At 40.4% G+C, this 16,405-nt stretch overlaps 1 protein-coding gene across 1 annotated transcript in view; it reads left to right on the forward strand.

Moving 5' to 3' along the window:
• LOC116463436 (retinoic acid receptor responder protein 1-like) overlaps positions 1-14,998 on the forward strand; it is a 35,907-nt gene extending 20,909 nt beyond the window's left edge. The window contains exons 3-6 of the mRNA XM_032146539.2: positions 782-977; positions 6,940-7,076; positions 14,161-14,223; positions 14,304-14,998. Of these exons, the coding sequence (XP_032002430.1) occupies positions 782-977; positions 6,940-7,076; positions 14,161-14,223; positions 14,304-14,453 (546 nt within the window). The 3' untranslated portion in view covers positions 14,454-14,998. The remainder of the gene's footprint in view (positions 1-781; positions 978-6,939; positions 7,077-14,160; positions 14,224-14,303) is intronic.
• The last annotated feature ends 1,407 nt before the right edge of the window (positions 14,999-16,405 follow it).

The raw sequence follows: 16,405 nt of genomic DNA on the forward strand, positions 1-16,405 counted from the left end.
CAGAGGCTGAGGCAGGAGAATCGCATGAACCCAGGAGGCAGAGGTTGCAGTAAGCCAAGATCATGCCATTGCACTCCCACCCAGGCAGGACTCCGTCTCAAAAAAAAAAAAAAGATGAATGCAAATAAACATCACTCAGGCAGTTGAATGAATCCCATGTGGATGATCAGTGCTCCCATTTCTTCTGGATTAGATCTTGGCATAGAGAGATAAAGTTAGTACAGACAGCCTGGGCTTCAGTGTTAGAAGTGAGGTCAAGCCCTGGCTTATTAGCTGTGAGACATGGAGTAGGTTCCTCCTTAAACTTCAGTATCTTAATCTTTCAAACTGGAATCAGAGGACCTAATTCACAAGGCAGCATGAAGATGTTGTTGTTATTTTTGTAAATAGGAGCCAGCTTCATCTTTTAGTTCAAGTTAGTAACTTTGACGTCCACCTAAGCATTATGTTGGTCCACATTAGACAGTAAAGTGGCCACTACTCTAGAGGTTTGAGCCAAGCAGTGCTCAATGGATGTCAATGATATTTCTTTGGAAATATGCCCAACATCATTTTATAAAGTCACAATCAGAAGACGAGAGTTTAAATGATAGCAAAGAGAGAAGGACTGTTGTATTCAGCTGTGAGCACAAAAACCACTTTCTATAAAGCAAAACCCGCTACATCTATTGATGCCAGAGCCTGCCTGCCTTGTACAATGAACTCTTCTCAATCTTATGTGTGCTTGTGTGCATTGGGGTGAGTGGGAGGTGATAAGAAAGTATCCTGTTTAACTCCACAGTCTTTACTTCAGGAAGGTGAGGGACGTTTGGGGAAATGTTCTGCTCGAGTGTTTTTCAAGAATCAGAAACCCAGACCAGCCATCAATGTAACTTGTACACGGCTCATCGAGAAAGAGAAACGACAACAAGAGGATTACCTGCTTTACAAGCAAATGAAGCAACTGGAAAACCCCTTGGAGATAGTCGGCATACCTGGTATGAATCAGCATTTGGAATTTCTATATTCAGGAATGTATGTAATAACTAAATCTTTAAAAGAAAGATCATTAATCTTTAAAAGAAAGATCATTTAAGTTTTTATCCCTCAAGTGGCACTTTCATTCAACTAAAGACTGTGATATCCCCCTTAATTTAAACAAAACTCAGAGGTATCATCTTTCTGTTCTTCATTTCTAGTCCAATGCAGTAACTCCACCAACAGTATGTATCCCTTTAATCTCCTCATTGTCCAGCCGGGCACGGTGGCTCACATCTGTAATCCCAGCACTTTGGGAGGCCGAGGCGGGTGGATCACAAGGTCAGGAGTTCGAGACCAGCTTGGCCAACATGGTGAAACCCCGACTCTACTAAAAACACAAAAGTTAGCCAGGCGTGGTGGCACACGGCTGTAATCCCAGCTACTCAGGAGGCTAGGCAGGAGAATCCCTTGAACCCTGGAGGCGGAGGTTGCAGTGAGCTGAGACTGTGCCACCGCACTCCAGCCTGGACAACAAGAGCGAAACTCCATCTCCAAAAAAAAAAAAAAAAACTCCTCATTTTCCATCCCAGAATGAGGGGCACAGTAAGAATTGAACTCCCAGGTAAGAGGTACAGGATTTTGAAACAGGATATGCATATAGGGGTGCTGTTTTCAGGGTTGAGTCCAGGAGCTGAGGTGACATCTCTATTTTTGGCAGCGGCTTTGGAAACTTTAGACGACAGCCTCCAGAGCCTCTACTCTACTCATCACAGCCTTATGCTCCAAGGCCGGATGAGCCCTCTCTGGGATGCTGCAGGGGAGTCATGTTTATCTCATTTCAGGTCAGTGGTTAATGGGCAGTAGTGCTGTCTCTAACGAAGGAGCCCTGCCCTCTGAAGTGACTCAGCTGAAGTGAAGCAGAGCTCATTTGTTCCTGCACTCACCAGAATGTGTGGGCAGCAGTTGAGACTCGGCACATTTACTGGCAAATCCAATTTTCAAAACCACGAAAGTCATCTCTTGGGTATTAAGCTTGATGTCTGACCGCTACAGCACTCATCGCCCCACCCTTTCCCACAGTTCACTCATTTGCCCAGATTCTGTGGCAAACCCATGTCAACAATGGAGGCTCTGTAGTCTCCATTCCTGAATGTCTCTGCTCCCCATCGATTTACTGAGACTAAATGTCCTTAAAAACCCCGAAGTGGAATACTGCTTCTTCCATTTCTAAAATTCTGAACCCTGAATGATTCTCACATGATAGTTCTCTGACAACTCGGATCAAATCCTGTGCCAAGGAATCAAGGGGAGCAATTAAAATCTTATGTTGTAGCAGAATTTGTTTATATTTAGTATTGCTTGAAATAAATGAGCTGATGACTGATACTTATAAATCTACACTTATTTAGGTATTGTTTTCCTTTAGTTGGGAAAATAGGGCTTATCTATACTCCTTAAAACACAAATTTTAGAAACTGTATTGGATCTTTTCTTTGAATATTTGCCACAGGATCATGAGATTTTAGACACTCTTTAATAGCGCAGGTTAACTGAATTATGTTTAGTTAATAAGTCCTGTATATCCATAGGGGCCATTCTATAATAATCTAACTTAATGTAGCTACTGTGAAACTTCAAAAAACTTTTTAATAGAGGGCAATTTTTCATCAAAAAACTTACAAGTTTTGCTGTCATAGTAAATTCAGCAGAGACATTTAATGGTGCTATCTATAGCTTGTCTGTGTATGTAAAATAATCTACTTAAAACCAAAAAGGTTTGGATTTAGATAAATTTTACCCAGTTCAAATCTCAGGGGGGCCAGGCGCGGTGGCTCACGCCTGTAATCCCAGCACTTTGGGAGGCCAAGGTGGGCAGATCACAAGGTCAGGAGATCGAGACCATCCTGGCTAACACAGTGAAACCCCATCTCTCCTAAAATTACAAAAAATTAGCCAGGCATGGTGGCATGTGCCTGTAGTCCCAGCTACTTGGGAGGCTGAGGCAGAAGAGTCGCTTGAACCAGCGAGGTGGAGGTTGCAGTGAGCCAAGATTGCACCACTGCACTCCAGCCTGGGCAACAGAGCGAAACTCCATCTCAAAAAAAAAAAAAAAAAAATCTCAGCAGATTCCTATTCAGTATTTAATGGATCCAAGGCACTGGACTGTTGTAGTACAATGGAGAAGTGAGAAGATCTAATCCATTTTGGAATATCCTTGCTCCACATTGTTTTTTTCCCCTTAAGTTGTCTGTTTTTTACGAATGAAAGTTTCACTTCTAATGAATTTGCAAACTTCCTAGCAATGAATCTAAGTATACTACATACAGAGGGCAAGACTGAAGACCTGGGAATAACCAGCTAAAGTTGTGTCTGCCCAAGTGATTCTACAGCAGTGTTGCCAGCACTTACCCCTTCAAATGTTCTCATTATTCACAGTATTTAGTATAACTGATTTATCTTCTAGGGTGATGGGTTTTGTTTTTTTTTTTTATTATACTTTAGGTTTTAGGGTACATGTGCACAATGTGCAGGTTTGTTACATATATATCCATGTGCCATGTTGATTTCCTGCACCCATTAGCTCATCATTTAGCATTAGGTATATCTCCTAATGCTGTCCCCGCCCCCCCACCCCCCACCCCACAACAGTACCCGGAATGTGATGTTCCCCTTCCTGTGTCCATGAGTTCTCATTGTTCAATTCCCACCTATGAGTGAGAACATGCGGTGTTTGGTTTTTGATCTCACAAATCTGAACTCACAGCAGCACCATAAGATAGAACACGTGATGATGAGCTGGATCAAGGAAGTTTTCAGCGGCTCATAGCAATGAGGAAAAACAAATTCATTCATGAAATGCTGATATTCTTGTCAGGAAGTAGAAGTCTAAAACACATTTTCTACAATAACATCTGTAAAAATAGTCACAGCTCCCTATTGATTACTTATCATATGGTGACAGGAAAAAAATGACATTACCAGGTTAAAGAAACTACAAAGAAAAGCCAGTGAAGAGTACTGAAAGTCCTCAGTTCCAAGTTTGAAGGCACTTCGATATTAACAGGAAAGCATTATGGAACCAAAAAACTTACATATGTCACGTAAGGGTGATATGATGACAATGAAAGGCAACAAATAGCTTTTGCTTTATTCTCAACAGGTATTTTCTTCTAAAAGATTTCTCCAAGTGCTGAGCCCTCGATGCTGCTCGCTGTTTATTTCTAACATCTTACTACACTCCACATGACAGCTATGTTGAAGCTTTTCCATTTTTTCAAGGGCCACACCCCGGCTTCATGCACTTTCAGGAGACAGTCTTGCCTCCTGCTTTACTGAGATTGAGACATTTGATTCTGTCATTTCTTCCCACCTCACAAAGTCGCTACGTCTTCCCCAACCTTTTCTTTAATTCTAAGACTCCTTTTATTTATACCCTTGGTTCTAGTTTATCTGGTTCTTTCATAATTTTGCCCCATCAGTATCCTTCCCACCTTGAGAATCTTCAGCAACCAGTTCCTTCTCTTGTCCTATAAAGATCGTCAAGATCAGAGTTGTGTTGACCAATTTCTTCATAGACCCATCACCCCCTCTTTTTCCTTATTCTGTCTACTTTTCAAAAGTAGATTTTATACACATTGCCTCAAACTCAAACTCTTCCTATTTGGCTTCTACTCTATGTACATAAAGAGACCACCCAGATCACCAAAAACCCTAACCAGACATTGCTTCTTATCCTTCTTATCTGTAGCACTTTTTTTTTTTTTTTGAGACAGAGTCTCCCTCTGTCCAGTGTGCGGTGGTGCAATCTTGGTTCACTGCAACGTCTGTCTCCTGGGTTCAAGCCATTCTCCTGCTTCAGCCTCCCCAGTATCTGAGATTACAGGAGTGTGCCACCACACCCAGCTAATTTTTATATTTTTAATAGAGGTGGGGTTTCACCATGTTGTCCAGGCTGGTCTTCAACTCCTGACCTCAGGTGATCCACCCACCTCGGCCTCCCAAAGTGCTGGGATTACAGGCATGAGCCACCATGCCCGGCCTATCTGTAGCACTTTACATCATCCACCTTCATGACTTTCTTGACACTGTATTTAATACACCTAATAACAAACTCAACTTGTTTTCACCCAAAACGTTCCCACTTTCTGTCCTACATTTAATGGTATTACTATTCTCCTAGAGTTGGCTAGAAACTTTGGTCATTATCAACTAATCTCCTAACATTTAATAACTTGCCATTTCCTATCAAGCCTGCATTCACAAAGTATTTTGGACTAATCTTGTCATCTCCAAATCCACTGTCACCATCCTTCATGCCTGGGCTTCTTCTCCCTGAGACCACTGCATCCAGCAGTCAAAGTCATCTTCTACACTTACTACTCAATTGCAGTTCATATCCACTCTGGCAGCTCTGCAAACAAGGCCTTTCAAAATCTGCTGCCAGTATACTGTATACTCTACCAAGACCAGTCACTGAGGCTGCCCCTGCCTGGTGCCTTCCTACCTTCACATGCTCGCTTTCTCACTCAGACCCCCACAGACGTGACAGCAATTCAAGGCCCAGCCAAAATCTCATCTCTGTGAAGTTTCCCCCAACCCTCTCCAGCCCAAAGAAACCTGGTCCTTCCCTGCTGTCCCTCAGCTTTCTGATCCTCCCTCTCTTAAGGAATGTATCAACTATAACCCCACCATGCCAACATGTGAAGGGTGGGGACCCATCTTGGTATCCTACACAGATCCCAAGAAATCAGTGAATGCTGTCTGAATTACCTCTGAGTATAAACTAGCCAAGTTCTACCAATACAGAATAGAATTTATGCTAAGGATTACTTTACCCAGAAGGATTAGTTTCCTAATAAGCTTGTTAGTATTCCTCATGTATTGTGCTATTATTAGGGCTTAATATAGTATCTCTGCAAAACTGCATAAAATGATGGTTCATGAACAGTCATCTCATAAAATTTGAGCTCCTAAAAGTCACAAATAGTAATTTATTAGTCACTGTATCCCTAACCTCTCACAGTGTCTAATATTGTGCAAGTTTTAAGAAAGATGTTTGCCAAATTTAAAAGATTTTAGGTCCGAAAACAATGCCACAGAAAAAATCCACTTGATTTCTTCACGTGTTAAACAAGAGTGAGAGATGCTGCCAACATATTGATTAGCTTTAAAGCCAATGATCAGAGAAGCACAAAGATATTTTGGCAGACTGGAAGCAAAGACCACCATCACATTGACTGTAGACCTAAACCAGAAGGTAAGGTGGAGATTATCAGTGATAGAGTTTTCAACCTAATTAAAAATGTTTCTTGGCCAGCAGAGTGGCCCTCACCTGTAATCTCAGCACTTTGGGAGGCCATGGCAGGAGGATCGCTTGAGTCCAGGCATTCAAGGCTACTGTGAAGTACAATTGTGGAACTGCATTCTAGCCTGGGCAACAGAGCAAGACCCTGTCTCCTAAAAAAAGCTTCTTAACAAGACTAAGTTAAATTGAATGTCATCTTTGAGTATTCAGTAATGAGTATGGAAAAGTCACTTTAGCTCCTAGGTGCGAGACAGCTGGAAGGAGGAGACTGAAATCTGAGAGATTTGTAGCAGACTGTGGCCGTGGTCTCAGGGAGAAGCAGCCCAGGCCTGAAGGGTGGTGGCAGTGGGTTTGGAGAAGACAAGATGGGTCCAAGATACTTTGTGGACACAGGCTTGATAGAACGTAGGCTTCATGGCTCTTACTTTGCATGTACACAGTACAGCAAATGACCATTGATTTATAATAGATTTACTCAGTTTGGCAAGTTGAAGAATATAAATCTACATACTAACACAGAAACAGATACAAACAAATCACATATCTGGCTCAAGGTCTTGCTGTGAGAGAGATGACTGGTATGACTAAGTTTAAACCCTATTTCATTTCTGCAGCTTCTGAGATTTTGTCTCAAAAATGCATTAATACAAATGTGCTTTTTTTGTCTCTCTCAGATAATCATGGACATATTGATCCCTCTCTGAGACCCATCTGGGATTTGGCTTTCCTTGGAAGCTCTTATGTGATGTGGGAAATGACAACACAGGTGTCACACTACTACTTGGCACAGCTCACTAATGTGAGGCAGTGGGTAAGAAAAACCTGAAAATTAACATGTGCCACAAGAGTTACAATCAATGCGGTCTCCTTAGACTGAATTCATGTGAACTTCTAATTTCATATCAAGAGTTTTAATCACATTTATTTCAATAAATATTTGAGTTCCTGCAATGGGCCAAGTATTGTTTCAGGGGCTGGGGATACAGGCGTGAACAAAGACACAATGTTGCTGCCCTCATTGAGATTAATTCTAGTGAGAGAAGATAAAAAGAGACAGTGAGCTAATAAATAAATATGTATCATATGATGGTAAATGCTACGAAAAAAATTAAGTAGCCAAGGTGGAAGGATCATTTGAGGTCAGGAGTTTGAGACCAGCCTGGGTAGCATAGCAAGGCCCTATCTCTACAAAAAAATTAAAAATTAGCCAGATGTAGTGGCACATGCCTGTAGTCCCAGCATCTTGGGACACAGAGTTGGGAGGATTGCTTGATCCAGGAGTTGGAGGTTGCAATAAGCTATGATTGAGCTACTGTACTCTATCCTGGGCAACAGAGTGAGATGCCGTCTCTGTCTCAAAAAAAAAAAAGGTATTGCAATATTCTAGGCAAGGCCTGGTGTTGGCTTGGACCAGAGTGGTAGCAATGGGGCTGGAGAGATGTTTGGATTCTGGCAGACTGACAGTATTTGCTCATGGGTTGGATATGGATATCAGAGATGAGAGGAGTTAAGGATGATTTTTAGGATTCTGGCATGATTAACTAGAAGGACACAGTTCTCATTTACCGATTGGGGAAACTTATAGGAGGAACAGAATTGAGGGAGAATTATCTTGATTTGGGGCATTCTAAATTCTATACAGAGAATTTGTATAATCTTCTGGACAGAAGAGTCTGAAGTTCAGGGGAGAGATCTTGGCTGTAGTTGTCACCATATAGTATTTAAAGCCACAAGACTGGATGAGATCACAGGTAATGAGTGTAGACAAAGAGGGTAAGTTATGTAAGGATTAGATCATGGAACACTTCTGACTTAAGCAGTTGGAGATATGGGAAAAGAAAGTATTTCAAGGATGAGGACTGGCTGGTAGTACTAAATGCTGCTGGAAAGTCAAGTAAGATGAGGACTGAGAACTGTCCATTTCATTGAGCAACTGGAGTCAATGAATGGAGAGCTTATCAAGAGCCCTCTCACTGGCACAGTGGGGACAAAAGCCTAATTGGGGTAGGTTCAGGAAAGGATGGGAGGAGAGGAAGTGGACATTCCATCCTTTCAAGAAATTTAGCTATAATAAAGGAGAGTAAAAGGAAGGAAGAGGACTACAGCTGGATGATGGGTGAGCATAGGGCTGAAAGGGTTTTTTCTTTGCATTTTTTTGGTTGGGAGACGTAACAGCATGTATATATGTTGACGAGGAAAAGTCCGGCATACAGAGGCAAAGTAAGACTTGCATGAAAGAGAGGGAAAAGTTGTTAGAGTTACTATCTTCGAGTAGGCAAGAGATGATGTGATTAATCCAGATGATATTAGAAACACGGAGAGTTCACCTAGAGGGAAAGCAGGAAACAGTGGCCCAGTGCTAGGACGGCAGATATCAAAGTGGGAGCCTGTGGAAGCTCTATTCTAACTGCTTCTGTCTTCTCAGTGAAAAAGGAGGCAAAGTAATCAGCTGAGAGCAGGATGACAGCAAAGGTGTTGGGAGTATTAGAGAGGCAAGCTGAACTAATCATAAGCACCAATTTAAAAAATGCGTTTTGTTCATAGGTTCACCCATGGATGGATCATCAGTGAATATCTTCTGAGCACAGGATTTACCCAGCATTAAGTCTCCATTTTAATGTCAATAATAAATAGTTTGGTTTGCTTTCCAAAGACCACATGTACAACACACATCGACTAGAAACCTAGATTTTGTCTTTACTTATCAAAATGAACATGTCTTTCCCCATATAGAGTGCTTTTAAATAGAAATTACCATCTAATTGATTGTTGCCATATAACAAGTCAAGATACACTACTAGTTCTTTTGCTAGATAAGTTTCTATCTGTTTCTGATACACTCTCATCTACCAAGGTAACCACATCCTCAACAGGAGGCTTTTACTGTACCTGATTTTAAAGTTATAGGGAAGAGGTTGTTTTAAGCATAGAAAATGGGGTCAAGATAATATAGAACTAATTGTAGTAAATGTGAGAGGAAAACTTAATAGGAATAGAGCAACACATTGAGATAACAGAAAAAACTAGGACTTTTAACATGTTTCCCTTTCTTTCGCAGTTGCATATGACACATTTTTACCACTAGGACATACTAGGGTACAAAAAATAGCAGGTGTATTTCTCTCCCATTCTAACCAGTCTTTCATGTCCATCATCTGTCCACTAATATCCCTCAACCAAACTGCACATAGGAAAGCAAGGACATACGAGTAACTAGACAGTTAAAAAGCAGAAATGCAGGCTGGGCGCAGTGGCTCACGCCTGTAATCCCAGCACTTTGGGAGGCTGAGGCAGGCGGATCATGAGGTCAGGAGATGGCGACCATCCTGGCTAACATGGTGAAACCCCGTCTCTACCAAAAATACAAAAAATTAGCCGGGCATGGTGGCACGCGCCTGTAGTCCCAGCTACTTGGGAGGCTGAGGTAGGAGAATCACTTGAACCCGGGAGGCGGAGGTTGCAGTGAGCTGAGATCGTGCCAGTGCACTCCAGCCTGGGTGACAGAGCAAGACTCTGTCCCAAAAAAACAAAACAAACAAAAACAAATGCAGAGGGAGAATGGTCATTGACTAAGAGTTTTACATTTTTTTTTCCCCCTGTGATGTCTGGGTGTTAGATAAATAATAGTTGAATATGCAGCTGACTTGCTGGGTCACCCAAGGCAAATCATTTAATCTCTTAGGGCCTATTAAATGAGGACTCACAAATGGATTGAAGTGAAACTAATACAAATTTAAATCCCTGGAGCAATTAGGATATTTCGTTTCAAGGTTAATATGCATTTCAGCTTAGAGTTCTCTTAAAGAAAAGTATGCACATATCCACAAAGATTTTCAAATTCTGCTATTCAGTGGCCACTAAGGTCTCCTGTGACCGACCCTTCATCAAAAGAAGCAACACAAGCAACAAGCAATGATTTTTTAAAAGACATTATGAGCAGAAGGTCTAAATACTGTTCTGAGAGACTAGCAACAGGACACTAGGGCTGAGAAAGCCAGTACGGCACGGAGGCAGGAAGTGACTGGAGGTGTTCTTGGCCCAAGGTAACTCAAAAAAGTATAAAGATTATAATTTTTCCAAAAACTTCCTAGGAATTACTATCTTGATACTCAGGGCTAATTTCACCTTTTAATGCAACTGTGTAAGGAAGTACAAGCTTATAAACTCACAGCCTCAAATGAACAAGGCCTGAGGGAAGAGTGTGCAAAAAAAAAAAAAAAAAAGACTGAAATGCAAATATAAAGTAAGACCCATCTTACTGGCACAACTCTTTCCTTAGAACTGAAGAATAGATGTCATTCCCAATACTATGAGGACAGTGCCAAGAATAAGGGATATATGCTGGCTAGGGAAAAAAATGGATAAGCCCATACGTTTTGCCTTTAATATGAATTGAGAAAAGTCAAGCTGAGTATTGTTCTAACTCTTATCAATCAGTACCAGATTTGTAAGCACCCCAAACTATCTAACCGGCAGCACATCACTATCAGTCAGCTCATCTTCACATTAAGTAGAAGTCTCCATTAGCCAAAGCTACATATAGAAACCATCCTATCTACCTTATCTGTTATGCTGAAATAGACTTTTGATAACTTCTATTACTAACTTAAGCCTAATTCTTCTCTACTAAAACCACCCTGGTTCTGTTAGAGATCCTTTGCTCCCTTTTGGGGGAAGCAGGGTGGAGGGGCATGGGGTGGGTTGGGTTATGACCAAGTAAAAGGGAACAAACAAAACACTTCCAGTCTGTCTGCAACAAGATTAAGTGCTGAGTTACCAGGAAATGTAACAACAAATCATCATCCATTTGGGCTACAAGATTTGGCACTTGTGATGATCTGAATTGAAGCCAAAAAGATAATTTCTGAATAACATTAAAAACGACTTCTTGGCAGAGCTTGACATGGGGAGGGCAGTCCGATCTTGGCATCCTTTGCCAGGCTGGGATGTGCAATGTCCTCTTCTGCAGTTTTTTTAATAAGCTGTGCTTTTTGGTTTGGTTTAAAGGTGATTCCTCCTAAAGGAGGAGGAATCTATAAAAACAAAAATGTAAGGGGATGTTTTGATAACTTTATTGAGGAAGTTCTCAATCAAATGATATAGGGTTTTACCAGCATTATCACGACTCACATTTTTGTATTTAAAAATGGGTAACACTCTTTCTGCTTTTACCAAAGTAGTCTGTCAAATGGGGCTGGAATCCTAACATTTGTTTTAAGCTCTGCCTCATTTTTGCCTCAATGAAGACTGCCAGGATTTCCTTCAGAAATGCCGTTTTCAAAAGCAGAATAAGGCATTGTTCTCAAAAAAACATTTTAAGTGTATAAGTAAAACCAATTTATATATATATATATATAGTTATTTATTAGTATTTTTTTAAATAAAGACGAGGTGGTCTCTATTAAAAAATAATAATATTGCCCATGCTGGTCTCGAACTCCTGGGCTCAAGTGATCCTCCCACAGCGCTGGGATGACAGGCGTGAGCCACCATGTCCAGCCTAAAACCAATTTTTAAATTATAAAAATACATGGTAAACAGTCAAGACTGTGCAGACAGCATAAAAGTCTGAGACAAATATCCAGCTGGTGTGGGACATCTTGGGATAGATAATCATGTCCTTCCAAGGTCAAGACATCCACCAAATGAAGGTCTAACAAGGCTAAACACACTCTCAAAGCGACAATGCCAGACTGATTACTGGAACCTCCAGTAACTGTTCCCTTAAGAAAGAGACACTGAATTTTCTCTCATGAATTCTCTGACTTTCCAGCTTGTGCCTCAGATGTTTGCTTTGAACATTCGTGGGTACACTGTGAGACAGGAGGGAAACCTACCGAGTATTGCCAAGAAGAATCATAGAAAATGCAGTTGATTTCTGATTTATCCAGGCCCTCTGGGGAAGGAACTGCCTCCTTTCCTTCAGGCATTTCTGAAGGAAATCATCGCCGTCTCCAGCGAGGCAAAGAAGAGGCAGAGCTTAAAACAAATGTTAGGATTCCAGCCTGTATCTTCCCTCCAGACTTCCTCACCTACTGGCCATTTCACGGCTTGTAAAAATCTCCATCAATGTAGGCAAAGGGGAGTCTAAACTTTTTTGGTGGTGGGGGTGGGGGGCGTTGCTTTTTTTGTGTTCTTTAGTAGTCTTAATAGAAACCTGGTAATGTAACCAAAATGCAAGTTTAGTCCCTTGCTGCTTGCAGAATCCAGTTCACAAGAGTGAGGTCTGGTATGAAGAAAGTGACTTTATTCCAAAGCTAGCTTAGGGGAATTAAGTATAGGCTCCTGCCTTTAAGGTACTGTTTCCCTTTTGGGACAAAAAACAAGGGCTTTTACAGGGGGATTTGGCATAAATGGCATGCGGAAGAGGGAGCAAGCAGGTGCAGGGTCTATGTGACTTCTTGGGTGCCTTCTCTACCGGGTGGTCAAGCTGGCGCCATTGTGGGCAGAGCTAGATTGTAAAATGGCCATTGTTTCAAGACACTTGGACAGAGTTCCCTCATGGGCCTGAGGTTGTAAATTGACTGTTGTCTCTTAAGGCCTTCTCCTGGTGGGAGAGAGTTCCAGCTCTCGAGCATTGAAGTGAGCACATACATAAGCTTGCCATGCAGGGAGTGTCTGGTAAAAGGGAAGGTAAAGGTTATGATTCCATTTCTAAAGAGCTAAGCAGGAAATAGAGAACAGGGGAAAAGGAGGAAAGAGAAAAGAAAAAAATTGTTTTTTAAGTAACTCATTCTCTTTCTCTTAGAAAAATGGAGTACTCAGTGATAGTAGGAAAAGACTCAAATTATAACCAAAATTAAGGTATTTTTAAAAAAATGTTCTTTCTTCCATTTTTACTTGTGAACAGATAAGCACTCTTGCAAAAAAAAAAAAAGGAAATGTCAGAAAGAAAATACGGAGTTGGTTTAGTCACTAGTAAAATGTATAGAAACGATATGAATAAAAGAGATGAAGACAACTGCCTGCCTACTGAAAAATATCCAATGAGCTGGTTTTAGAAACAGCGTGTATAGCTTCATGTGGTATATATGAAGAATGCGGGTGTTGGAGTCAGTAGATCTGGGTTGGAATTCCCATTTGTCACTTCCTAGCTGTAATCTCAAATTACCTCTCCTGTAAAACCAGGCTCATAATACATAGATTGTAAAGGAGAATTAGATGAGAACATGTAGAAGGTGCCTAGCACAGAACCCAGCCCATGGTAGGCCTTCTAGAATTACTGGTTGCCCCTCCCCTTGTCTTATTGCCTGTCATATCAGGGCTAATATATCAGCTTGAGGTATATATACAGTATCTAGATCCTTAAGGTTGTTAAAAGAATCTCCCTATTCCCACAGACTTCAGTCTCCATCAGAAAATGTGACAGACATTCAACCAGACTTTCATATAACTCAGTGACAAGACAAAAATGAGGATTCGGCTGGGCGCGGTGGCTCACGCTTGTAATCCCAGCACTTTGGGAGGCCGAGGCGGGCGGATCACGAGGTCAGGAGATCGAGACCACGGTGAAACCCCGTCTCTACTAAAAATACAAAAAATTAGCCGGGCGTGGTGGCGGGCGCCTGTAGTCCCAGCTACTCGGAGAGGCTGAGGCAGGAGAATGGCGTGAACCCGGGAGGCGGAGCTTGCAGTGAGCCGAGACTGCGCCACTGCACTCCAGCCTGGGCGACAGAGCGAGACTCCATCTCAAAAAAAAAAAAAAAAAAAAAAAAAAAAAAAAAAATGAGGATTCATGACTTCCATATCTTGAAGCAAAATACCACCAAAAACTGTGAGGCTGAAATCTAAAAGGCAGTAGGAGACACAAGACACCCATTCAAAACAAGAATGTATTGTATAGTTATTACACTAAATACCACATTTATTACACTAACTCTTTTTTCTCCCTCTAGAAAACTAATGATGACACAATTGATTTTGATTATACTGTTCTACTTCATGAATTATCAACACAGGTAAAACGTAACATTGTATGTAGAATTGCTTTTACCATAAGTTTTTGCCGATTATAATATTTTATAACTCTATTTCCTAGGAAATAATTCCCTGTCGTATTCACTTGGTCTGGTACCCTGGCAAACCACTTAAAGTGAAGTACCACTGTCAAGAGCTACAGACACCAGAAGAAGCCTCCGGAACTGAAGAAGGATCAGCTGTAGTACCAACAGAGCTTAGTAATTTCTAAAAATAAAAAATGATCTTTTTCCGACTTCTAAACAAGTGACTATACTAGCATAAATCATTTTTCTAGTAAAATAGCTAAGGTATAGACATTCTAATAATTTGGGAAAACCTATGATTACAAGTAAAAACTCAGAAATGCAAAGATGTTGGTTGTTTGTTTATCAGTTAGTCTGCTTTAGCTTTTAACTCTGGAAGTGCATGCACACTGAACTCTGCTCAGTGCTAAACAGTCACCAGCAGGCTCCTCAGGGTTTCAGCCCTAAAATGTAAAACCTGGATAATCAGTGTATGTTGCACCGGAATCAGCATTTTTTTTAAACTGCAAAAAATGATGGTCTCATCTCTGAATTTACATTTCTCATTCTTTTGAATATACTATAGCTAATATATTTTATGTTGCTAAATTGCTTCTATCTAGCATGTTAAACAAACATACTTTTGATGAAAGTAAATTATAGGAAAAAAATTAACTGTTTTAAAAGGAACTTGATTATGTTTTAAGATTTCAGGCAAGTATTCCTTTTTAACTTGCTACCTACTTTTAAATAAATGTTTACATTTCTAAACAATGAAATGTGTAGAATGTTCTCGTGGAGATTTGCATACAAAGGAAAAACTTGTGCTAAACTAGAATTAAATGAAATGGTAATATTGCTTAACTTAAATTTTACAAATAATAGAACGTCTGTCTCACCAGATAAAGCTGTCTGCAAACATGCATCAAAAGAAACACTGATGTAACTGAAAGTATATTAAATATTTACAATTTTCATTTACAAGGACAACTTGGACCGAGTGTTGGCCTAAGTAATTTATAAAAGCAAACACAGTATGTACCATAATCAAATTCAGTGGAGTATCTCCTTAAGGCAGGAGACATTGATCCAGGAAATGTTGTCATCATTTGCCTCTCAAAATTAGTATCACTTAATGGAATGTTCACGTTGGTGTGTAAAAACCTTGAGCCAGGTTCTGTAGTCAGTAACTGATTAGGAAATAGCCTTAAAATATACCAAAATATTACTTCTAAGTGTGCACTGTTAGACAATAAAAAAAGTTTACACTAAAGAAGGCATGAACTCATACAAAATAAAATAAGCTGATCTAGTTTATATATTTTTCTACTTAAAACTATGCTTTGCATTTATCTTCCCAAAATCCAGTTGATTTACAATTAAAAAAAAGTTTTTTTAATTAAAAAAAAAAAACAGCTGGGCGTGATGGCTCACGCCTATAATCTCAGCTCTTTGGAAGGCTGAGGTAGGAGGATCACTTGAGCCCAGGAGTTCACAACTAGCCTGGACAACATAGTGAGACTCCATCTCTTTAAAAAAGTTTAATGACTTAAAGATTTGTGGCTGGGTGTGGTGGCTCATTCCTGCATTTTGGGAGGCCAAAGGCAGAAGGATCACTTAAGCCCAGGAGTTCAAGATCAGCCTGGGCAGCACAGTGAAATCCAGTCTTAATTTTAAAAAATACACATATATACAAAAAATAAAGAGTTGTAAGTATTTGGAAGCACTGCAAACAATCATTTAAAAGACAAATCAGCTCTCCCACCTATGTGATAATGAAGAGATACTTTTTCTAAATTATCAGAAATAATCCACAATGATTAAATTATGCCAAAATCAAGTGATAAATTTCTGTAACTGAAGTTCCCCAAATGATCTTCAAAAAAAGACCTAAGAGCATTACAACAGTATATTCAATGTCCTATGATATTTAATCAATCTTTTAGTGTCACATTAAGGACTAGAAAAGGGCATTTACTTGGTGTTTCAGCTTTCTAGAGTCAGAGCTTTCTCCAAGTCCTCACCTCCATAAATGTATTTTTCTTTTTTCCTTTTTTTTTTTGTTTGATCTTCATTGGGTAGCTATCTTGACTTTGGAAGGAAATGGTTATCTATCCCAGGATGTCCCACACCAGCTGGTTATGTTGCCCAGGCTGGT

The sequence above is a fragment of the Hylobates moloch genome, unplaced genomic scaffold, assembly GCF_009828535.3.
Source record: "Hylobates moloch isolate HMO894 unplaced genomic scaffold, HMol_V3 SCAFFOLD_36, whole genome shotgun sequence".
In the NCBI taxonomy this organism is placed as follows: Eukaryota; Metazoa; Chordata; class Mammalia; order Primates; family Hylobatidae; genus Hylobates; species Hylobates moloch.